The sequence below is a fragment of the Equus caballus genome, chromosome 10 (genome assembly GCF_041296265.1).
Source record: "Equus caballus isolate H_3958 breed thoroughbred chromosome 10, TB-T2T, whole genome shotgun sequence".
Lineage (NCBI taxonomy): Eukaryota > Metazoa > Chordata > Mammalia > Perissodactyla > Equidae > Equus > Equus caballus.
The window spans coordinates 4,864,374-4,887,996 of record NC_091693.1 but is presented as its reverse complement, the minus strand read 5'-3'; the positions used below and the strand labels follow the sequence as shown (position 1 = coordinate 4,887,996).

Here is a 23,623-nt window from a genome sequence, read left to right as displayed (position 1 = left end):
CATCTACCGATGACTCTCCAACTTCTGGCTACAGCCTGGACTCCTTCCTGAGTTCCCCATTTGCACCTCACCATCTGCTTGCGCAGCATCTCCATTCACATGTCTAACAGGTATCTTAACTCAACATGTCCAAACTGAGCCTCCAGCCTTCTCTATTTTGCTCTCTCCCTAGCCATCTTCCTCACCCGTAAAAGGCAACTCATCCTTCCTTTGCTCAGGCCAAAAACCTTGAAATCACTCTAGACACCTTACTGTCTCTTAGGTCCCTTATCTAAACAGACGGCAAAGCATGTTGGCTCTTCCTTCAAAGTGTGTCCAGAACCAGACCACCTCTGACCACCTCCACTGCACATACCCTGCTCTAAGATGCTGTCATCGCTCCTCTGAACTATTACAATAGCATCCATCTGGTCTCCCTGCTTGTCCCCTTGACCCCTTCAGTCCATGTCACTTCTCTACTCACTACTCTGCAGTGGCTGCTCATCTCACTCTTATAGAAGCCCAAGTCCTGATAATGGCCCACCAGGTATCTTAGGTTGGAATGCTCCAGAAGCTGATGCTGAGACAAGGGCTTGAGTACAAGTAGGTCATCTGGGAGGTGAGGCCTTCCTGGGAAAACAGATGGCACTCTCCAGTTAGGACAATCTGAGGAGAGTTTAGTAAAGCACTACTTACAAAGGTGTGGACATGGTATAGGGAGACCCAAGGAGGCAGTGAGTCCCCTTGGGGTTAGTGAAGCCAGCCACAGCGACCATCACTAGGCCTGAAGGGGTGAGGAAAGGGAGGCATTCTCAGAGCCAGGTGGGCTGTGTGGGAAAAGCCTCTTGATAGGGGCTGAGGCCTTTGGAGGAGGGATGAGGGATGCTGACCTCACTTGCATCCTTCCCTCCAGTCTCGTAAAGGTGTTTCCCATCAGCCATGCCCAAGAGGAAGCCAGAAGGGAAGGGAACTCCATCACGCTGTCTATATGAGTCAGCCACCAGGCACAGGGCAGGGGAGAGGGGCAAATGGTAGATGTCCAGCACACTAACCAAAATAGCAATACACACACACTGCCCATTGCCTTCCCTGCTTTATTTCTCCCCTTAGCACTTGGCACCATCTAACCTCTGACACATTTTGCCTATTTATGTTGTTTATTGTCCATCTCCCTCCACTGGAGTGTAAACTCCACTAGACGGGTGGTTTTGTCTTCTTCATTTTCTGCTGTGTCCCCAGCAGCACCTAAACTTGTGCCTGACACAGAGTTCATGTCCAACAGTTTTTGAGTGGATAAAGTTGCTCCCTAGCTGTGGTAGACAGAATAATGCTCCCAAATATGTCCACATCCTAAACCTAAGAATCTGTGCACACATTACACCAAAAAACAAAAACAAAAACAAAAAGGGCTCTCCTGGTGGTGTAGTAGTTAAGTTCACGTGCTCTGCTTAGGCGGCCCATGGTTCATGGGTTCAGATCCTGGGCATGGACTGACACACTGCTCATCAAGCCATGCTATGGTGGCATCCCAGGTACAAAATAGAAGATTGTCACAGATGTTAGCTCAGGGCCCATCTTCCTCACCAAAAAAAAAGAAGAAGAATCTGTGAATACATCATTAGGTTACATGGCAAGGGGGAATTAATGTTGTAAATGCAATTAAGGTTAATCAGTTGACCTTAAAATCAGGAGATTATCTGGGATTATCCAATGTAATCATAAGTCTGGAAAAGTCAGAGTCAGAGAGATTTAAAGATGCTACACTGCTGGCTTTGAAGAGAGAGGAAGGGGCCACAAGCTAAAGACTGTGGGCAGCGTCTAGAAGCTGGAAAAGGCAAGGAAAAAGTCTCCCCCAGAGTCAGGAGAAGGAACACAACTCTTCAGACACCTTGATTTCAACCCTGCTGGGAACCATTGCGGACTTCTGACCTCTAGAACTGTACGATGATGAATTCGTGTTGTTTTAAGCCATTAACTTTGTGGCAATGTGTCCCAGCAGCAATAGGAAACTAATACACTAGCTTTTGTTTTTAGTGGCTGGAGCATGGGCCCTGGAGCGAACTGGGGCTGTTCTTTGGCCCTCGTTGACTGAGAGGCATTACACCTTTCCTTTTCTGTGTAAATGAGACTATTCATTGCTCCTTCAGGACGGGTGTGGTTTAAGGATCTAGTGAGCTGAGATGCGCAACGCATGTGGCTCAGAGCCTGGCCTCCTGTAACCACTCTGTTGTCTAGTAGGCCCAATGGGTGCCTGGCAGACTGTGGACGATACATGTTTGCAGAAGGATAAATAGATTTCATCAAATGATGTTCCATGATAGACTTCATCTTTCCTCTGTTTTTAGGACACTGGGGTTTCCTCCCATTTTCTTTTTAAAATTTGAGAATCTCTTTGTGCATATAGCTTTTTGTGAAATTAGTGTTCTATGTCTTCCAAACAAGAGCCCGAGTTGGCCGCAAGCCTGGTGCTCACCACACTCAAGATGTGCCGCGGGCAGCTGCCTTCAGCGCAGGGCGGGTCAGCTCACCCAGCTGGGCACCTCCCAGAACAGCAAGCCTCCCACGAGGCCAGTCCGGCTGGGGCTAGTAGGTGCGGAGGCGAGAGGAGGCAGACCAGAGGCTGTGTCTGAAGGCGCTTTGATGAATTCCCGTCCCGTCCTGGGCTGGGCTTCCACCCGGCTCCTCCACTGGGGCATGGGAACTGGGGGAGGCCAAGGGGAGGGAGAACCAAGAGAGGGAGTGATGGTGCCGCAATCCTCTGAGCTGAGGAAGCCTCTCCCTGAAGAAAGAAGTGTCAGAGGCCAGTCCAGCAGCTCCGGGTGGTGCCAGCCAGGGTGAGCGCATCCAAACCGCTGCCCTCCTGGTGCACGTCCAGGATTGGCGCTCCCGAGCTGCACACCCACCACCTGGCAGGGAGGTGGGGACTTCCCCAATCATCTGGGGGAGGTGGAGGCACCTTTGCCCTGAGAGGGCAAGGGACAGAGGAAGCGAGAAAGTGCGCTCCAGCCCTCTGCAGGGCCAGACCACTTTCCGGGCAGCTTCCATTTGCCCACCTCTGTGCTGCTCACAGCTGCTGCCCCTAAAACCCGCAGGACCTGAGTTTGCAAGTCAGAGGGGAGGAGAGGGTTGTGAAGTGAAGCCAGCAGAGAACAAAGGAGGCTTTGCCGGAGAGGGAGGCACCTTCAACTAAGGCCTCAGGGCCTGGGGAAGTGACTCACTGGGCCCTGGGGATGGACCCACCCATCGGGCTCCAAGGGACTGAGGATGCCCAGGCACAGGCCCCCTGGGTGGGGAAGGGCTTGTCCCTCTCCAGCCTTAGTTGAGTGGGGCCGCCCCAGTGCCCCCCAACTCTCCTCCCTCAGGACCTGGTGTACGTCCAGGCTGGGGGCTTTGGGGGTGGCCCTGTGCCCACTGGGCACTGCCAGGCGGGGCTGCTGTCAGGGGCTGCAAGCACGATCTCCTCCGTCCAAATCACTCCCATTGGCCCAGCACGGACCTGGGCTCCCCAGCTCTTGGCAGAGCCACGCTGCTCCCCTGCCGGAGGAGGCCATGAGTGCCACCTGAAAGTGGCCATGTTGGCGTCTGGTTCTGTCCCCAGGCTCCCGGACGCCTGTGATGAGAACCCCGAGAGTCCTCGCAGCACACCCCGCCTTCTCGGGCGGTTGCACAACCTCCGCCAATTATGCTCCGTTTACTGTGTGGCAACCGGGTGAGAATTCCAGGACCTTGCACATACTCGTACAAATCTGCCTTGCTGTTGTTTGGCTGCAGGGCGAGGTGTGTCTCTGTGGGCCCGGGGAAATGGGGGTGTGTTCTCGTCCAAGAGGGCGTGGCCCGCGTCCGGAGTGGGAGCAATCGGGCCGCCCTGCCGTGTGCAGACTGTTCGACCCAAACCGCAGCTTCCTCGGGAGCCCTGGCCTGGGTCCAGGACACAGAGGAGGAAGCTCTGGTGACATTCTAGACCGGGCTTCGAGCAGCAGGCTTGGCCCAGAGCAGCTCAAGTCCGTAGCAGGTGGCACACCTCCCGCTTCCAGCCAGGGACGTGGAGGCCTGTGTGCTCCTGGGGGCGGGGCGGGCATGCTCCCAGGCGCTTGCTTTTGGCGTCCTGGCCCCTCCCCGGCTCCGCCCCTCCTCTTTAAGATTTTGTCCCGGTTTGTGATGTCTGGATGAGGAGGTCCTGGGAGTCAGGCCCCGGATGACCCAGCTGTTATTGTCCCTGAGACGTGGCTCTGGGTCAGGGAAGAGCATTGTCCAGCACGGCCTGGCGACCGAGGGATGGCTGTCAGGACTGGCTGTTCTGTGTAATGGAAATAAAGACAAAAAGCCAAAGGCTGCTGACCTCCAGCCCTCTCCTTTGTGTTTCGCCCAAGGAGCGGGCCTGACTCTGCCCCTGGCTCTCATTACAATCTCAGAGAAGCTTCGTTTGCCCTGAAAGTGCAGCGTTGAGGCCTGAGAGGTTGTTGGCTCTATGTACAAATCAAGGAATTTGGGGCTAAGCCACATTTAATGTGGTGACAAACTTGAAAACTATCGTATGGAAAGTTCTCTTCCAGATAAGTTTGCAGAGCCTCAAGTAAACAATTCTTGTGGAGAAATAAATGCCTTCTCTTAGCCTTATGGGCTGTCTTGTCCTGCCAGCACCTGCAGTGGCTGGCACATGCTGGGCATCGACCAATGGCACTCATCGGGTGATTGGCAAGATAATCATCTTTGCAGTACGCAGGGACCCTTTTGCTAACAGATTTTCAAAGCCTGGGCAGCCACATCAGCCTACTCTTCGAGTCAAAGCTATATGACCCTAATATAGCACAAATACTGTCCAAGACATCCCTCCCCTGGGGGTAGGAGGGTGGGACTAGAAACACAGGAGGCCTCTTTCCCTGTGAATAAACAGCCACTGACAGGCAGCAATGCCTGGACACACATCCCTGGGAGGGGCTCCCCACTCTGCCCACAGCTCTGAGGTTGAAGAGTTCACCATGGGTCAGGCAGATGCCATGTGCGTCCAGCTCTGGGGCTTGAGTGAAGAGAGCTGCCATTCAGTGTTCCCAAGCAAGATCAGTCAGGGGTAGGGGGTGGGGTCGGGGGGCTTCCCAGGGGCCAGGCTCTCTCTCCCACTGAAAGCTCACAGAGAAATGCCCCTGGCCTTACTGAGGACGTGAGGACAGGGACTGAGGCAGTCCCTGGAGGCCGTGAGGTCCAGGAGAGGCCCTGGGTACCCCTCCTTCTCCTACCCTCAGCTTCACTGGGGTTGGGTTCCATTTGGGTCACTTTAGAAAACTCTGATGCTTCTAAGAGGATGTCACTGCTAGTCTTACTCCTGGCAGGAAGCTGCCCTTGGCTGCCACCAAGACTTTTGTCTTCCTCTTGGTCCAAAATGGCTACCTCACGAGCCCCAATCTCCAGATGGGGGCAAGGCTTCTATCTACATGGAGCCGCCTCCTGTGGGTGGGAGTGGGGTAAGTGGAAAAAGAGTCAGCCACGTCCTTATCACATTTGAGACGAGACCAGCATTATGTGGCTGTCTTGAGCTTTGTGGCTAAACACATTTGCCCACTCACTTTAGAAGTAACAGAGGTATGGCCATCAAACTGTAACGTCACAATTGCGACAACACCCCGTCCACTCAGGTGTCCAGCTCAAGTCCAGCAGCTGCCCCCTGTGGCCAACAAATGTCCCTCCAGCTCTGTCTAGAGTTCCCCAATGAGTTGAACCAAGCATCCCGTCTCGAACTGAAAACCTTCTGGCAGCTCCCACTTTCGTATGTTGCACCTTGTCATCTGCTTGTCAGACTGCAGTCTCGCGTGGCCTAGAGTGTCCTCCAGGGCCGCCGCAGCTCTCTTCCTGTTTCCAGGGTCGGGAGGGAGGACAGGGTCGGATGGGATGGGGCCATCTTGGCAGGTAGTTCATCTTTCCAGAGAACGCAGGTCCACCTCCAGGATGGGAAAAGAGATTAGCCCCCAACCCCGTGCTCATTAGGCTCTGCTGGACTCGGCCAAATTAGTCTTCCCTGGGTCAGGCGCTCAGCGGAGATCGGGTCCCCATTTCTCACATCCCTGCTTCTCTGCCCCTTGTCAAAGGTGTTGGTTTGGTGCACACATACACACATGCAAAATCAACATAGTGCAAAAGGCCCGCTGCACCCTCAACACAGGAGTCAGGGTTGGGGGTTTGCGAGGGAGAAGGTGCCTTGCTCTGCCCTCACCCCCAGGTCTGCCGGCTCGGTGCACACTCGGCTGGCTGGGAGCTGGACCACGCAGCTGCTTAGGGCCCAACCTCCATGGCAGCTCCTCAGATCAGGAAGGTTCGGTATTTGGGACTTGGGCTACTCAAAGTCCTATTCAGTGGCTAAGCCAAGTCCCAAGCGTGAGGAGGGGTGGCTCCAGAATCATCCAAGCCTGAACCTTCTCATGGCCATCTCAGCAGAGTTGAAACAAAGCACTAGAGCTGTGTGTGTAAGTGATGATAAAATATCCTTTACTCCTTCTAAGGAACACAGTCAAGTGGGAGCTTTAAAAAAAACCCCACTTTTTAAAAGGTATTATTAGTGTTGTGACCTGGGCCCATGAGAGTGGACAGCGGCGGGAGCCACTTGCTGTGGCTTTGCTGAGTTCTCGGCACTGGCTCTGATGGTGTGGTGGCGAACAGGGAAGTGTTGGCACAGTACTCTGCCCAGCTGCTTATTATAAAAAATAATTCGTGTTGAAGTTTACAAAGAGCAGAAGTAACGTTTATACCACTGGTATTGGATCAAAAGATTACTTACAATATATTCATTCCAGGAAGTATAAAGATGTTTCAAGGAATCCATAATTTGTACTTACTGTTTATGGGGACTGTGTATGTCCGAATTTTAGCATTACTATGGGAGAATGATATTTCTCTACAAATTCAGAAATTCCCTAGTTTATCTAAAATTGTACTTCCCGGTTTCACTTATATAGTAAAGAAAGAAATTAAGAGTAACATTCGGTAAGGTAGTTACTCTTTATATATATACATATAGCATGGTGATTTAATCAAAAAGATAGTTTGCTTGAAAATGTTAGGGACTCTCCAGCAGTCAGTGACCACGCTGGCCATCACACCAGAAAAATCCACAAACATGCGGCACTGAGCTGTTTTCACAAGACTTCCTTTCTAATAAACACGATACTCTCTCCTCCTCTCAGATCTGAACCCCAGATGCCAAAATGCAGATGTGCCAACTGGAGGCGCGTTGCTAAGCAAAGGAGAGGGCTGGTGAGTCTGTCCAGCAAATTAGATTGTACAGCGAGATGGCTTCTGCTCTGTGGCCTCAGACGGGATGAGGTTGGTGTGCCCTCGTCCTCCAGCAGGCCGAGGTTGGTGGCCCTTACCAGGCATGTAAAAGGGTCCTCGTGGGTAGGACATAAGGGCTTTGAGGAAAAATACAAAAAGGCTCATGAAGCTTGGAGGCCAACATGAACACCCTCAAACTCCTTGGAAACAGACATGCTGTGGTCTTGTTCTGTGCTCAGGCAATCTGCAGTTGTCATGCTGGGGGAAGCGTGTCCCCGTGGCCAGCCTGAGTCACATTCTCCTACCACTCTGTGGGGCTCTAAAAAGGACGTGACTTCAACCAAAAGCCTGAGAGAGGGAAAAATCTCAAACATTTAAGAATGGGTTCAAAAGCCTCTGAACACCTTCTGTCTGCCTTTTCCCAGCTTGCATCTGTTTAGAGGCTGTGAATCAGAATTCAGAATCCACGCTGTCCAGAGGGGACAGGCACAACAGTGAGGAAGCACCCAAATACACTAAAGAGTGGCCAGCTCAGGACCCTGCCCCTCCCCTCTCCTGCAGCTCTTCCTCCATTTGACTGGGAGGAACCCAGGGAGGAATGCACCCCACGGCTCCCTGCACAACACGGAATGCGGGAACCCGACTGCCGCTTCTGCACACGACTGAGCCTCAGTCTTTTGCTTTATAGCATCATTTATGGCATGAACTAGGAACGTAATGTGTTTACACAAACACACACAATTGTACATCAGCATCTTTACAATATCAAAGGAGTCATATACAAGTCTACAGGCATCGTACACAGGGTGGTGCCAGCTGGGGCACCCCACCCAGCCAGCAGTTCCCTGCAGTTTCTCCGCCCGGGAAGAGCCAGCGCTCTGGGAAGTGTGACAAAACCAGGGGTGTCCATCTTTGGGCCTGTTGTCTGGGAGGCAGCAGGTCTGTGAGGACCCCTTGGGGCTAGTCCTCGTTGGAATCTGGGGCCAAGAGTCCTGGGTGTGCCTGTGTTGGGTCTTACCACAGGCTAGCATAACAACGGTTTAATTAAATTTCAGTGTGCATATTAGTGTGGGAAAATCGGAGCTGAGGACGGCTTCCTGAGCAGGGGACCCAGAGGACGCTGCTAACAGATGGGCCCCTTCACCGTGGGGCCCATTCCTGAGGTAAGGATGTGGTGTGGCCCTGTGGCTGGTCCGGATGGGGAGAGACTTCTGTGGGAGCCCAGGTGGGAGTACACGCAGGTAGGACTGGAAGCCCCTGGGCATTAGTAGGGCAGGAAACCCACCAAGTGTGGCCTGGACCTGGGCGGCAGCACAGGTGAGGTCTCAGATGGTGCCAGAGCCATCCATCCCCCATACCCACACTGCCCCCTCCCAGCAGCCCCACCCCTTGGGGACCCTGCTTCAGCTCCTAGGGCACTGTCATCCCTGCATCTGTCTCGAGAGCAGGGCCCAGAAGTCTGCAAGCACCTGGGCCAGAGCGCCCGGCAGCTCTTCCCCCGTGTGGGCATGCTGCATGTCCAACAGAACTGAGCACCAGATAAAGAAGCGTTGTCCTTGTCGGCCTCTCTGGCTTGTGCAGTGACAGTTACTTCCGTCTTAAATACTGTAGAAAAATAAGCCACCTCTGACGCAAGGAGACCCACTGGAGTCTGCCATGCGTGGAGAAGGATGAATAGCTCCTCTGGAGTGGGCCAGGGCGGCCTCTGCTGACCCTGCCTCAGCAGGCCCCAGAGCCTCGGAGGACCCTGCACCGAGCTGGGGAGCTGAGGAGCCCGGAGAACCGGCAGCGGAGTTCCCACCATGACATCTTTGGGTCACGTCAACAGTCTTCGGAGGGCATGCCTCCAGCATCCCACCGTCTGTTGCCATGACACCTAGGGCCCAGGGGCTCCCTGGGCCAGTTTGGACCCTCCAGGCCCACCCTCAGTCTCACACCCACTGCTAAGTAGGCATAGGCAGAACTCCCCAGCACTGTTTCCAGGTCCCTGGGGTGTCCCCAGGGCCAAGGGGCCTCAGGTGGGCAGTGAGGCAGGGCCTAGTCCAGGGGCTCCTGCTTTATCCGGACAGCAGTGGGGGTGGGTTGAGGTCGCCGCTCCTCCCGGCAAAGCACATACTCGCTGAACTGGGAGGAGTCCACGCCACCCCCGCAAGACGCGGCGACGCTGAAACCCCTCTGGAACAGCCTCTCCAGGACCTGCAGGGGAAGAAATAGAGATCGCCAATGCCTAGCTTCAAGAGTCTGCCTGGAGGGCAGGTGGGCACCAGCCAGGGCAAGCTACCTTCTCCTGTTAGGATCTCGTCTCACTCAGGACAAAGATTCCTGCAGAACAACCAGTTGGGCAACCACAGGAGGGACTGGAGCAGCCAGGCCTCGGAGCCCCTCGAGGGACCAAACCTGCGTGGGCTACCCCACCCTGCTGCCCTCAGGGGTCCACAGCCTTGATTCAGAGGCAGAAAGAGCCTTTGGGCCCCTTCTCTCTTCTCCAGGATGCAACCTGCCCCTCTCTCTCCAGACATGTGGTCCTGGGTCCCCCTCCCTCACTGAGGCATGCCCCAATAATAGAGAGACCCTGCCCCCAGCCTCTGGGCAGCCACCTGCTTCCCTGAGCTGCGAGTCCCAGATGGTTTGAGGCCTGGGGGCCCAGCAGCTCAAGAGAGGTAGGATAGAGAGGAGCAGTCCTCTGGCTGTTTCGAGTCTCTGCAGGCCTCCGTGTCCACGTGGGTCTGTGCCTCTGTGAGGGTGGGGTCTGGCCACTGTGACACCTGTGTCCTGCAACTAGTAAGTGCTGACTGACAGCCTGCGGCATGTGTGCATGGGAAAACTTTCCCAGAGTCTACTCTGCCCTACGCCTCAAATTGGAGTCTGCTCTTCAGGCTGGTGGAAAATAGGCCCCACTCCATTGTGGGCGTCCCAACTCTTAGGCCCCCCTGGGGAAAGCCAGTCCAGAAGCAGCTGTTTGGGTGCCCATGGCCCCAGGTCAGCGGGGAAAGGAAGGGGGCTCCAGGCTACCTCCACTCTCAGCCTCTGTCCTGCCGCTCCTATGTTTAATCTGAGTCCAGAGTCAGACTCTGGGTGTCAGATGAAGCACACTTTGTTGAAAATACTCTGGGCCATTTTTATAGAACAGCCTTTTGGACAAAAAAAAAAAAAGCAGAGATCAATTTTTTTAAGTCCATCCCCCAGGCGCCATCATTTAATTATGAGGGGGACATAAATTATGCATCGACACATTGTTGCCTTTTCTGTAAACCGGCACGGAGGGCTTGCCGCTGCAGGGCCGCGCCTCCCTCCACCCCTCTCGGCGCCCAGGGCTGTGGAGAGGCAGGGGTGAGGCGCTGGGTGCAGCGCAGCCTCACCTGCACCGAGTTGAGCCGGCAGTAGCCGTTGAGCGGGAAGCGGATGACGTGCGTGGGGTCCTGGTTCCAGCCAGCGTTCACCGAGTTGCACATGACGTCCCCGGTCTCGGGGAAGACCTCCTCGATGAGGGCCTTCTCGCCGCTGAGCGCGATCCGCTCGCCCAGGTCCGGCGTGACCCGCACCACCAGGCAGTCACAGGCCCGGCTACGGCGCCGCTGCTCTTGCTCCTGCTGCCAGCGCTCCAGCTCTCGCACCATCGGCTGCAGCTGGTAGTACCGAGCCTCCTCGTACAGCAGGCTGAAGTCCTGTGGGCATGCGCAGACGAGGCGGGGGAGGTGGGGGGCTGCCCTTTCCAACTTGAGGGAGGCCTCCTCTCACACTTCCGCGGGATCGGCAACCCCCAGGCACAGTGCGGACTGGAATAGTTGTGCCCATTGCACAGATGGGGAAAATGAGGCTGAGGTGAATGTGTGCCAGCACAAGGAGGCTAGCCTTGACCCAAGGGCAGCGGCTGGTGTGCACCTGTGTCAGACCCCCTGAGCCCTTCCATCTGGGCCAAGCATTGGGGGTGGCTTTGTTCCCCTGGAGCAGAGAGAAGCCTGGAAAGACTGAAAGGCTAGACCAGAGGAGGCCGAGGCTGTGCCGATGCCTGCGGACCTGCGGCCTTCTCAGAGCTCCGGAAGGAGAGGCTGGGCTGGGCTCAGGGCAGCCCTGTCCTCACCGGCCCCAAGAATTCACAGCCCAGCAAGGAGGTGAGACAGACCTGCCTGGGTTGGATTTCCTCATCTACCTGCCCTGAGGCCTCTGATCATCAGTTACTGACCTTCTCTGAGCCTCAGTTTCCTCTTCTACAAAATGGATGTGCATATCCAGCTCAGAGAAGGTGGTGAGGACTAAAGAGAGCCCCCTCACCCCCTAACCCACACCTGCGGCCTTTTCCTAAACATAAGTCTAATCTGCTGCTTTGCTCCCTCTTTGCGGCCTCCACTTTGGTCCAAAGCCTTGAGCAAACCTCCCTCCCCGCCCCCCCACCCATCCTTCTCCACACGACAGCCAGAGCGATCCTTCGCACTGGCAGAGCTGGTTGCCAGTCCCCTACTCACAACCGTTCCACTGCGTTCAGGGTAAAATGCCAGCTGCTGAGGCAGCCCCCAAGGTCCTGACATGGAACAGCAGCCTCCCTTCCTGTCCTGCTCCCAGTTCACATGGCCCCAGGCTGACACCTCCTTTCCAGTTCTGGAAGGTACCAAACTCCTCGCCACCCCTGCACCCTCACCGAGGCCCTCGCACTGTGTGTCCCATTCCTCCTTCACCACCCAGAGAAACAGCCTTTCCTCCAGCCCTCCAGGCCGGGTCCCCGGGGCTCCCTCCCACAGAGTCTCTACTTCTCGGAAGCATTTGCCCCGTGGAGTCCAGTGTTTTCCGCTCGACATCTGTCTTCCCAGCAGACCACAAGTGCCATGGGGACAGGACCTCCGTCTGCCTTGTGTTTCACTATATTCTTGGCCTGACCTGGTAACTCAGTTGGATGAAAGACAAACCAACCCCAGGGCCTCTGGTCCTCTGGGGAGCGGGGGAGGGGGGGAGGGAGGGAAGGAAGGACATTGCTGGTTCGAGCCGCAGTAGCTTAGGCCTGAGCTTCCTTCCTCCAAGATCCCCAGCGCCACGGAGGGGCCCAGCACCCAGGCAGGACTCTTGGAACCAGGTCAGCTGCCCGGACAGGCTCGCCCCGAGCCCTGGGGGTGACCTTTGTTTAAAGGATGTTGGTTTGGATCAGGTTTTCCCCCTGCGTATGGCCAAGAGGGAACAGATTCAGGAACATCTAACTGGGGTACCCAACAGTCCTTCCCCACAAAAACACCAAACAGGGTAAGCGCGGCTGCCACTGCTTAATTGTCGTTACACCCTGATAAATACGCTAAAAATGTGAGAAAACAAAATTAGTTTCGAAAAACTGATTTAGCCCTCGGCTTCATCATTTAACTTTTTATGGTTGCCATGACGACTGCGGGTCCATTTATTAAGTCACGGCGTCCCCTGCGTAATGCCACCGCCGCACAGGACTTACCTTGAAGTCGTCCGGGAGCAGCAGTTTCGACGTCCGCAGGAAGCTCAGGATGTAGCGGAAGATCTCCCCGTCTCGATCGATGAAATAATGTTGCTTCAAACTGTCCAGGACGATGGGCTCGGTGCCATTGAAGAGGCGGCTTATCCTGGGAGAGATGGAGGGCGGCCGGCTGATGGCAGGGCGGGTCTACGGCCGCACCCCTACGCCTTAGGGCTGCCCTGCTAGAGGGGTGAGGGGCCTTCCATGGGTGACTCCGGGACTGTACTGCCTGACAGATGTCTGCACACACCAGGGGCAGCCAGGCCAGATCAGACAGGACACTGGCACAGCAAGCAGCACATGCCACACACCCCACCTATGCTCATAAGCCACAGCCAGACAGAAACACACCCAGCAGCACACCCCCGCCAACTGACCATGGTACAGGCCTGGAAAACTACAGTCGGTCACCGACACAACCTCCTCGCCCCATGCACACAAACCCCTCCCCGCCCCTAGACAGACCCACCCAGAAAACTCCCACTGGCCATCGGACACCCCAGCCCACAGCCACACACCTGGTGAACACATATAAACCAGCCAAGAGTCTTGGGTCATGCACATCCACCTCACCCAACCTACGTGAACCGGCATCAGACGCAACACACCTGGGCAACAGGCACAGGGTCACGCGGTCCCCTCCCTCACAACACACGAATCACAGGCAGACCCAGACACAGCCAGGCAAAGGCCACACCAGCTAACACAAGCCCACCAGCAACACGGCTATGTATGCGCAACAAACTCAGACGAATCACCCACAGCCACGCGCTCAGGGAGCCCTGGGGGAGAAACAGAAGCAGGCGGCAGGGACAGCAGGCGTGCATGCCACAGTGCACACACACACTCAACCGTGTGCTTGCACACATGCCACAGCGTGTGAACATGTACACACACACTACAGTATGCGCATACACACACACCTGTGTGTACACAAAGAAACAGTGCATGCACATGCACCACAACACACGCATACATGCCACAGCGTGTGCACACTTGGGAGGGCCTGGGAGGGGAGACAGGTCCCAGCACCCTGTCCTCTGAAGGGCAATGGTTCTGACAGAAACACAGGACCTGCAGGAAACCCCTGGGGAGCCCCCGAGGCCTGTCCCCATCCACTCCAGGGAGGAGGAAGCAGGCCTCAGAGCCAGGGCTGTGGCCTCCCCCAGGCCCAGCGCACTGGGCTCTGGTTTGGCTTAGTTCCCCTGCAGACCTAGGCCTCGCTGTGGACAGTTAGGAGCCCCAAAGAGGGGTGGGGACAGCCAAGAGTTTGACTCAGGAACAGGAGGGAGGTTGGCAGCAGGGCCCCAGTGACAGCACCTCCAGACATCCTTCAGTAGGCAAGGCCACATACTTGTCCTCAGCTAGACCCTGCCAAGGAGCCAGCTTGTCTGCACAGCCTGGGAGAGGGGTGGCCCTGGACTGGGACCCAGCCTGCACAAGCTGATGCCTAAGCCCCTTCACTCTCTTCCTGAGCCGGCAAGAACCTTCTAGGGATACTCCCTCTCCCCCAGCAGCCCACTCCTCTGTCCACTCCAAGTCACGGCTCCTAGGCCTTGCCCCGCCCCTGCCATTGTGCACCAGGGCACACGAGCTGGGCAGAAGCTGAGGGCTTAGCGCCCTCAAAGCCTCTCTCAGGGCCTCCCATCTATACTGCCCTCCACTCTGGTGGCCTGGCACACTCAAGGCATCGGCCATGAGGGTCTGCCCAGCTGTGGAGTAACCATGCAGTCACCTGTTCTCACTCTGGGGACATGGCCCAGCCCCTGTCCCAGTGGGGCACATAAAGGGCAAGGCTGTCTCACGGACAGGCGTGAGCAGTTTGGAGCCTGCGGTGGGGCGTGGACAGGCCCGAGCCTGTGGAACCAGTGCTGCCATCATCTCAGAGCCCACTCATGCCAGGGCTCTAAAGGCCACTGAGCCCTATCACCCCCCCAGGCCTGGTGGCAATGGTACTGGGGACACAGCCCTGCTTGAAAGCTTTGTGGGCTCTGTGGCTTGTTCCAGGTATCAAAGCCCCCAAGACCTGGCCTCAGCAGAGCTTGGGTATTCCAATGTCAGAGTGAGGGCCACCCAGCATCCCCAGAGACAAACCAGACTGAGCAAGGCTGCCAGTGCCCTGGGCAGTCAGCAAAGTCGACAGAGGACAGCTGAGGTCCCCCACATGGCAGCAGCAGGAAGATGTAAGAGCCACGTCCACAGGTGACCCAGCAAGTCTGAAGCCTCAGCCTCCCTGCGGAACTTTCCCCACTCTTCTGGGCTGAGCTCAAACACTCTGTCCCGAAAGTAACATTCTGGGCCTGGCTGTGCTGGAAATCGCTTGATGTCAGGGCTGGCTGGGTCCCAGACCATCCTGCTGGTCTAGAGGACTCCTGATCACCCACATTCCAGGGCTGGCTAGGTTCAAGGTTGTCTTATTGGTCCAAGGCTAGAAGGTTCTCAATCAGCCTTATTTCAGGACTGCCTGGTTCTAGATCTTTCCATGGTCCAGTGTCTCTTCACAGGACCAAGGCCTTGGGGTCTGAGGCTACCAAGGACGTGAGAAGGTTGAGGGAAGCTTAGGACAACCACAGAGGAGCCTCCAGACACCTGCAGGGTCTTACAAGTCAGCTCCTGCCCCGGGCCACCCTCTGGGGGAGGCTGCCGGGTTTGGGGTACAACTTCAAAAGTCCTCCACGGAATCAGATGGCCTGTTCTGACCCCGGCTGACAGGGCTCTTCTTTTCCTTTCTTTTTTGAAGCTTTGGCTCTAATTTCCTGGATGTTTCAGTGGAAAGTTTTATTAGTTCCAAAGCTCCTGTCCATCTTAATTTGTTGCTTCTCACAGCCAGGATGGACGCCAGAGTGGGGCTGCGATGGCAGCAGCTCAATGATGTCCAGCAGGCAGGAATGAGAAGGTGGCAGCCCCGGGCAGCTGTGCTCACCTGTCTCTGGGTGAGGGAGGCCAGTGACGGTTCCTGGACCAACCAGAGGCAGCACCTGTTCCTCTGTCGGAGCCATCCCAATCAGAAGTCCAGGCATAGTTCTGGGGGCACAGGGACCCCAGGGGATGGGGGCTTGAGCCTCCTGGTCTCACAAACTGCCCAGGGCAGGACCTTGCTGACATCCAGAAACCCCTGGTGATCTCAGCACTCTTAATCCTCTATGTCCAGGTGACTCATACATCAGTGACACTGGCTTAGGGATTGATCTTTGTTTCCAGAACTCGGAAGAAACAGTTTTTTAACTTTAATGATTCACTCAAAGAAAGACAGAGAGATCTGAGGGGCCCTTACCAGCACAGCTGCCCAACCCACTTCTCAGGCCAGGCCTGACCCACTGTCCCCTGACTGCCCTACAGGTCACCCCACCCACTGGCCTCTACGTCAAAGCTCCAGGCGGGGGGAGCTGCTCTCCCGGGAGCCCAGAAGCCATCCAGGCAGAACATCAGATTCATCTTGGGCCTCAGCCCCAGGAAAGAATGCAGACTGCCACCCCTCTGGGCACATCCTGCCGGCCGAGGGTCCTACATGCCAGATGGCCCGGCCACAGGGGCCTCAGCTCCCCAGCAAGAGGGCTGCCCACCCCCACCCACAGAGCAGGACACAGCAAGGACAAGCTGCCCTGGGGGTCTGGGAGGGGAGGGCCAGCCTGCCCTCGCCGCTCCGGGCAGCAGCCTGCAGACAAGAATGAGGAGGCCATTCCCCACAGGCCTGGGCCGAGATTACTCCAGAAAGGCAGTGTCTGATTTCAGGAAACACTCTTCAGAGAGGTTGTGGGCAAGGGTTTTATGAATTTCACTCACAAACGTCGTCAACCGATTAAGGGATGATCTATCTCAAACAACGCGGGAATGCCGCAGAAGGCAAAATTGAAATTAAATAAGCAGAATCCATCTCCCATCTCACACGGGGCTGCGCAAGCAAGCGCCAGGCCGGCTCTGCTGACGTGGCCTCACGGCTGCTGCCCCCCAAGGCCCCAGGTTCACAAGTGCCCCAGGCCCAGCCTCTGTCGGGTTAAGAGAATGCAGTCCCTGCCGCTGTCTGTACCCTTCTCCCCAAAGTCTGAACCGGATCGTGCAGCCACCTCCAGCATCCCCTCCTCCAGGGAGCATTCCCTCTCCCATGGAGGGCGCCACCCTGGCCCTCAACAAGCTCAGAAAGCAGCCACATCCACGCACCGTGAATCCTCCATCATCTGAGCAACCACACTGGCCACGAGGCAGCCTGACAAGAAAGCTTCCCAGAGACAATCCCTCAGCGTCTGGGGGATTAATTAACTCCTCTTGTTTTTTTTAAGTGTATAACATAGAGGCAATGCCCTGCAGCCTCGGCCCCTCACTGCTCAGCCCTTGGCGGTGGCCGCCTCGCTGTGCCAGGAGCCAGCAGTCCTGGGCTCAGCAAGCACACACCACCGGGAGATGCTCACGGAGACCCATCCCACCTCAGGTCAGCCCTGCTGCTCCGCCAACAGGAAACCAGGTCCGCCCAGAGGGAAAAGCAGGAGAGCTGGCAGCGCCTAGGGCCTCCCACAGACAGGCCCAGGAGCAGGAGCGCCAGGGGGCTCGGCAGAGTATGAGGCGCCCTGTTGGGAGGGTCCTGGTCAGAGACACTTTATCCACGATGGGGGTGTGAGGCTCATGCTTATGCATAGCCCCGGATGTCCCTAACATCCTGGAATTCCTAGCCGGTCACTGCAAGTCCCTGCCTTCCTGCTCCAAGGGAGCCTGCTGCTAGCCCTCAGGGTCCAGCAGTGGCCACCCAAACACAGATGGCAAGTTGCAGCTCTCCCCCCTCCCTCCCCTCATGCACTTTCCCAAGGGTTAGACTAGGAAACAGAATTAAGTACTTCTCCCGAACGCGACCCCAAGAAGCATGCGGCGTTGCTCACAAAGATCCCCTGCAAGGTCTCCCTCAAGAGGAACCTGAAGGTGTATGGGTGCCCAGCCAGCCGCTGGCCAGTTTCAGGTGGGGCTGGCTCTGAATGAGTGGCTTCCGCAAATGGGTCAGGAGCTCCACCCAGCTCTACCAATGCCCCCAGCTCAAAGTCACAAGTCCCTGTGCAAAGCAGCCTTCAACAAGCAGACTCGGCCTCCCAAACCCTAGTTCCCTGGGTCTGCATGGGTGGGTGGGCCCCACAGAGCCCCGCATGTGGGCCGGCAGGGGAGACGGGCCCCACTAGCAGCAGGCAGCTGCTGCCCATCACCACTGCATGCCGGGTGCTGTGAGGGGCTCGGCTCTTACCTGGAGTCGGGGTACTTGGTGAGTGTGGCCAGGCTGCTGGTGTACATGTGGCCGCCCACATCGATGTGCACGGGTGCATTGGACTTGGTGAGCTGGGCTGGCAGAGGGATCCCCTGGGCGGCCAGGGGAGACACGGGCGACCGAGTGAGAGACAACCGGGACATGCTTGCTCCCTCCTGGAGACGGAAACAAGGCGGAAACAGAGTTTCTCCACCACAGAGCCATGCATCCCTCCATTGCCAATGTGATCACAGATCTAATCAGATCACTTCTGCCTGTGCCTGATCACATATTCAGCTGACAAATTATGGCCACCACTGTAATTAAGTGTATTTGCATCATTTTCTTCAAAGTACCAGAGGGAAAAAGAAAGATGCTTATTAGCAATAAGAAATCAAGAAAAAAAATTTTCAAGGTGTCAGCCTCCAGGGGCATAAAACAAACTGCAAAATTCTAATTAAAGGTCGCGGGCTTATGTGTTAGATGTGAAATATCCCCTGACAAACGAATCACCAATTTGTGAATTGGGATTCAGGGGGTTTTTGCAAGTTTGTCTCAGTAACGAGACACCTCTAAATTAGTGACTTCCTCAGCACCTAAGGCGCTGAGTTTTATACATGTAGTAAATTTCACATCAAATTAAGAGCATTTTTGTTTCAAAAAATACATAATCATACAGCCAGTCAACAGGCATCTCTCGGATGCCGTGGCTGCAAGGAAGGGCAGCCGGCGAGAAGGCGCTGGGGAAGAGGATAGAGGGGGCCGCCGCCACTGCCCCAGCCCACCCTGCTGCCTCTCACCGCAGTGCCGGTGCTGCCGTGGGCGTGAAGCGAGGACCCGCTCGGCCGCTCCTTGCGGTGAGGCATCTAGACTTCCATCGCTGCCCAGAGTATCTGCGGGAAGCACCAGCGAGAACAGAGGGGGCTTACTCCTCAGGAGGCGTGGATGCCGTGTCTCCCATGCTTAGAATCGTCCTTTCTGTACATCCTCTTCAGGACCCCATGCCACCCCACACAGCCCTCTCCAGATACCACCCGCCACTGTCCTGTCCCCACACCCCAAAGCAAGCCTCCAATCCAAACTATAGCAGCTTATACACACACACACACACACACACACACACACGTGTTTTCTGGGCAACTCCACGTCTGCTAATTCGGCTAATGACAGTACTGAAACATATGCTCACCATTATTGCCCCAAAATGTTTCAGAACAAATCTGATTTTCCTGGTATTTTGGTTGAGAGCCATGTTACCAAGCGTGTCTCCTCTTACATCAGCAGAGAACCCCGTGGACCACAGCCCGGGATGGATCCCCCACTCTCCATGGGCCGCGGAGGCCAGGACCTCTCAACACCATCTCCACGGTGTTAAGATGCAGTTTGCAATTGGCCGGACACGGAGAAGCCTCTCTCCGAAGGACCCAGGGCACAGGAAAGAGGGCAAGTCACTGAGGAAGCCACCTCTCCCCCGCAGCTCCTCAGAGAAAACCGGCCTGTGTTTGCCCAGCCTGCACCTCTGCACTTTCTCCCCAGACCCCCAGAAGGGTCTCGTCTGTGCCTAATGCATTCCAGACCCCCTCAGGTTCACACCCTCCAGGGCATTAGAGAGCCGGCCAGAAGGAAACAGACAGCGGCTCAGCAAATGGGCCCTCTCTCCTGCTCTTTCTTGGTCACTCAGCCACTTTCCTCTGTGCCACAACCTCCTGAAATAAGATTGCCCCTGGGTCCCCAGAAGCTGCCCCAGAGCACCGTGCAGGCCCTCTGCAGGAGGGGTGGGGAAGAGCATGTTTATGCAGCCCCTTCCATGGACTTGGCGCTGTCTCATGGGGCAAGCGGATGTTTGCAGTGAATATCACCCCCCCCACACACAGACACACACACACACACTGGCTTCCACAAGCCTAACCTGGACTCATCTCCCACAGGTTTAACCCTTGAGAGAGCAACCTCCCTTAAGGGTTGACTCTGTGCCTTGAAATTCCACATCCAGTTTTTAAAACCTGGACCAAGGTCCAATGAGCATCAGATCCTGCAAATTTCAGTAAGCTTACTCTCCTAGGATTTGCTCTGCCCTCAGTGTCCTGGCAAGTTCCCTGACGTGAAAGGGGGATGGGGGTCGCTATCAGCAGGCAGAGATTTGACTGAAACCCTCACTGGGGGCTGCTCAGGGCCTGCTGCTTTGGGCATTCCGAGTTCCAGCAAGCTTACCAAAGGAAAGAGGTCACTTATCTCTAGGAAGTTCTGAGAAACCAAAACAGATCTCAGGAATGGGTTATCCTGCCCTGGGAGGCTCTGCTGGGGGAGGAGTCAGAAGGAAAGCCACACTGAGGATGAACCATTCCGGAAGGAATCCCGGCAGAAATTCTGTCAAAGCGGACTGCACAATGCTTTCCAGACTATGAAGGACGCTACTCAAAAGTGCAATTTAACACCAAGGACCCATCACAAAAGCTGCTCGACCCTGTTCTCATTCAGACTCTTCCATTGCAAGCACAGCCTGACGTTCATGGCAAACCAGACACTCACCATTGGAAGCCCCAGGCTTTACGCCTTGACCCGAACCGTCAGCGCTCCCTCTGACAGACGCATCTGTGCTGGACAACGGCCCTTTCCCCGAGACCACTGCCGAGGTCAGAGCACAAAAGTGGGTGCAGTAAGAGACACAAGTTCATTCCGCCAACACCGGCCTCAAACCCACGACCCAGCCCCAGCGCGCCACTGCCCTCCCGAGACTCGGCCCAACCGCCTGTTGCAGGGACCTCGGCGGTGGCGTGCTCGAGGCCCGCGGCTTTCCAAACTGGCTGGGAACGGAGCCGCTGCTCCGAGCTGCGGCGGGAGCCCCGGGTCCCGCGCCCGCCGCCGCCAAGCCCCGCCCGCCCGAGCGGAGGGAAGCGAGCAGAATGCCACGCTCATTTACACACAAAATGATTTTGTGTCCCATTGTGCTCGCAGTTGTTCAGCTCTCTGGGGGTGATTAAACTGGCTGAGCTGCGGCAGCTTGAGACGATTTCACTAAATCGCTTCTTCGTGAAGTCGCTTCTTTGCTAAGCTGTTATTTTAACCATAAAAGGTAAACAGAAGGCGCCTCTCGAGCTCCCTTCAGCTCCTCGCCCTGGGCGCCAGCCTGGGGCGAGAGTGCCAGGGGCCTGCAGAATTGTCCGGGGGGGTTGGCCCGGGGAGAGGCAGGCGGGCCACCTGGTGCGCGCCAGCCCCGCTGCGGAGCCGGCTGGCCGGTGTGAACTTCGGGGCGGCCGGAGCCGGCTGGGCCGAGGCCGGCGGCGCCGCGGGGCGGGGGTGGCCGCGGAGCCCGCAGCGCCGGGGAGGGCAGGGAGGGGTGTGTGGCGGGGGCGGGGCAGAGGACAAAGTTAAATCAGGAGGCAGACACTTAGAGACCACAGATGGGAAGCTCGCCTAATTAAGGACGTAAAAGCGCTTTTGTTCTCAAAGTTTATTGTTGCCGGGGTTTAAAAAAAATTAATTGAAACTAATGCTGTTATTCAGTCGTGCAGTTAAATTCCTTCATGCACATTTGAAACACGGAGTGAAAACTTGAAGCTTATTTTTCTGCGGTCGGGGTGGGGGCGGGGGCGCGGGAGGACCGAAGGGCGCTCCGGCTACGGGGCAGGGGGTGTTTGCGAGTGTGTGCCCCGCGCGCGCGTCCAGGTCAGGGAGGACCGGCGGGCGGCTGGGAGGCGGAGGCGGAGGCGGGGATCGAGTCTCCGCGCGGCCGGCCCGGGGCCCCACGCCCCGCGCGCCTGGGACCACCACCAGCGCGCCGGCCCCTCCCGCTCCGTTTCGGACTCGCGGGGTGGGCGTCAGAGGACGCACATCTGTCCCGTTAGAGACTTTTTCTCTCTCTGACTTGGGCGCCAAGCCGGGCCCTGTCCGCCCCGAAGCCACAGCTGCGTGAGCCCAGTTCTGACCTCGGAAACTCGCCCGCCCTGCAGGGCGCTCGGCCCCGCACAGAGGCCCCAGTGCCAGGACCTGCAACCCCACCCCCCTGCCCCCACCCCGCCCCGCGCGGCAGGAAGCTCGGCGCCCGCCCGAGCGAGGAAGGTCCACCCGGGGCCAGGTCCAGCCCACGTGGGCAATCCCCCCTCCCGCGCCAGGCCTTTGTGCTGGGTGCCCCCGCGCCGCCAGCCCCCACCTCCCAGCACCGGGACAAAGCAGCCGCCCCCGCCCAGGTCTGAACCCCGGCCGGAGACTTTCTCATCATCTCCGCCACTTTGGGGACAGGGGTGAGCGGCGCTGAGCGGTGGCCGCCGGCGCGGGGCTTACCTCGGAGCCGGAGCGGCGGATCCGGCTCGGGCGCAGCCCCCGCCCCCCGCAGCCGCCGGTCTCGGGCGCCGGGCGCAGCCTCGCCGCCTCTGCTCGCCGCGCGGGTCGCTCCGGTCTCGTCCTGGAGTTACTTTCTCTCTCGCCCCCAACCCTCCCCCCACCCACCCCTCCCGCCCCGGCCCCCGCTTCGCGCGGCCCCTCGCGGCGCGGCGCGCCGGGGCCTCCCCTCCCCGCCCTCCCCTCGCCTCCTCCCCTCCTCGCGGCAGCCGCCGCCGCCGCCTCCTCTTCGCGCCGCTCTCCGGCTGCCCTCCCGCCGCTCCCACCTCTTCTCCTCCCTCCTCTCTCTCCAGCGGCCTTCCCCGATTGCTGGCGAGAAAACCAGCCCCCCACCCCAGCCTGCAGCCCGTGCCCCGTCGCGGCCGAGTCGGGACGCAGAGGGCAGCGATCCGGCTCCAAATTACCCAGCGCGGCGAGCGCGAGCGGGAGCGCGCGGCGACTCCTGGCTCCGGGCTCGGCTGCGCCGCGGGGCAGAGGATTAGAGTCGCAATTAGCTCCGCGCGCCCGCGCCTGCCGCGCTCGGCGACAAAATGCGCTCTTTCCCCTGCTGTCGCCGGGCGATCCCCACCCGCCTCTCCCGGAGCCCGCGCCTTCCCGCCGGGGCCTCTGCCAGGACCCTCCCGGGAGCGGTGCGCCCAGGCCCCCGCGCCCTCCGCCGCCCAGCCCCCCGCCCCCCGCCGGCCGGCCACGCGGCGCCCGGGCCTCCTCCGGGCTCGGGAGGGGGCGGGGAAGAAGCTGATTTTAATCATTGTCATTTCATCTGATGTAATATTTCCCCGGGCGCTTTCAGCTGGGCATAAATTTTCGGCTCCCAAATAAGTAACACAGGGCACGTTTCTCACATTTCTTGACTCCTCGGTTACAAAGAGGAGAGCAGCCGCCGCCGCGGCGCCCGGGGGTAGGGGCGGGACTTGGGAAGAAACTGGGCTGCGAGTCGGCCGGGGCTAGAGCGGAGCCGGGGGCCAGGGCCGCCCCTCCCCCTCCCCGGCCTTCCTCCCCGGGTCTCGGCCCCGACTGCCCCTCTCCGGGGGAGCAGCGCCGCCCGTGACGTCTGCAGCCACGAGGGCCGCGGCCGCGGGGGAGGGGCGCGCGGGGGGCGCCCGGCCGGCAGCCCGCGGCCAGACGCGCCATTTCCTTTCCGCGCGGCGCGATGGAGATGTCTGCGGCCAAGACTCCCCGCGGCGCTGAGGCCAGCGCCCCGGGCGTCCCCGCGCCTGGTCCCCATGTCGGCTGCCCCTTCCTTCTACTCTCCCACCTCCTCCTCCCCTTCCTCTTTCTCCTCTTTCCCTTGCGCCCCGCCCGTCCCCCCTCCTCCTCCTCCCCGACCATTTCCCAGCTCCTAGGAAACGAAGCGCGGA

General features: G+C 57.8%; 1 protein-coding gene and 1 long non-coding RNA gene across 3 annotated transcripts in view; one reads left to right on the top strand and one right to left on the bottom strand.

Moving 5' to 3' along the window:
* Nucleotides 1-7,221, top strand: part of LOC138915696 (uncharacterized) — a 32,108-nt gene extending 24,887 nt beyond the window's left edge. The window contains exon 3 of the long non-coding RNA XR_011421809.1: nucleotides 7,152-7,221. This is a non-coding gene — a long non-coding RNA (uncharacterized lncRNA). The remainder of the gene's footprint in view (nucleotides 1-7,151) is intronic.
* A 693-nt stretch (nucleotides 7,222-7,914) lies between these two features.
* On the bottom strand, nucleotides 7,915-22,384 carry KCTD15 (potassium channel tetramerization domain containing 15). Of its 2 annotated transcripts, none has more exons than XM_023649502.2 (7): nucleotides 22,209-22,384; nucleotides 20,457-20,552; nucleotides 18,728-18,820; nucleotides 17,928-18,103; nucleotides 12,668-12,812; nucleotides 10,599-10,904; nucleotides 7,915-9,435 (listed from the first exon to the last, which is right to left on the bottom strand). In XM_023649502.2, the coding sequence occupies exons 3-7, from the start codon at nucleotides 18,791-18,793 to the stop codon at nucleotides 9,277-9,279; spliced, it is 852 nt and encodes a 283-aa protein (XP_023505270.1). In that variant the 5' UTR covers nucleotides 18,794-18,820; nucleotides 20,457-20,552; nucleotides 22,209-22,384; the 3' UTR covers nucleotides 7,915-9,276. The 2 variants fall into 2 exon arrangements, with proteins under 2 accessions (XP_023505270.1, XP_070078963.1); XM_070222862.1 differs by lacking the exon at nucleotides 22,209-22,384 and adding an exon at nucleotides 20,852-21,213.
* Between the last annotated feature and the right edge of the window lie 1,239 nt (nucleotides 22,385-23,623).

What these genes read in the sequence shown, in the direction of transcription:
- KCTD15 (XM_023649502.2), bottom strand. Translation starts at nt 18,793, where the DNA reads ATGCCTCACCGCAAGGAGCGGCCGAGCGGGTCCTCGCTTCACGCCCAC. An exon ending in TGCTCCCGGACGACTTCAAG is followed by an intron (nt 10,905 to 12,667) that starts GTAAGTCCTGTG and finishes GCATGCCCACAG; the next exon opens with GACTTCAGCCTGCTGTACGA. An exon ending in GCCGGCTCAACTCGGTGCAG is followed by an intron (nt 9,436 to 10,598) that starts GTGAGGCTGCGC and finishes CTTCCCCTGCAG; the next exon opens with GTCCTGGAGAGGCTGTTCCA.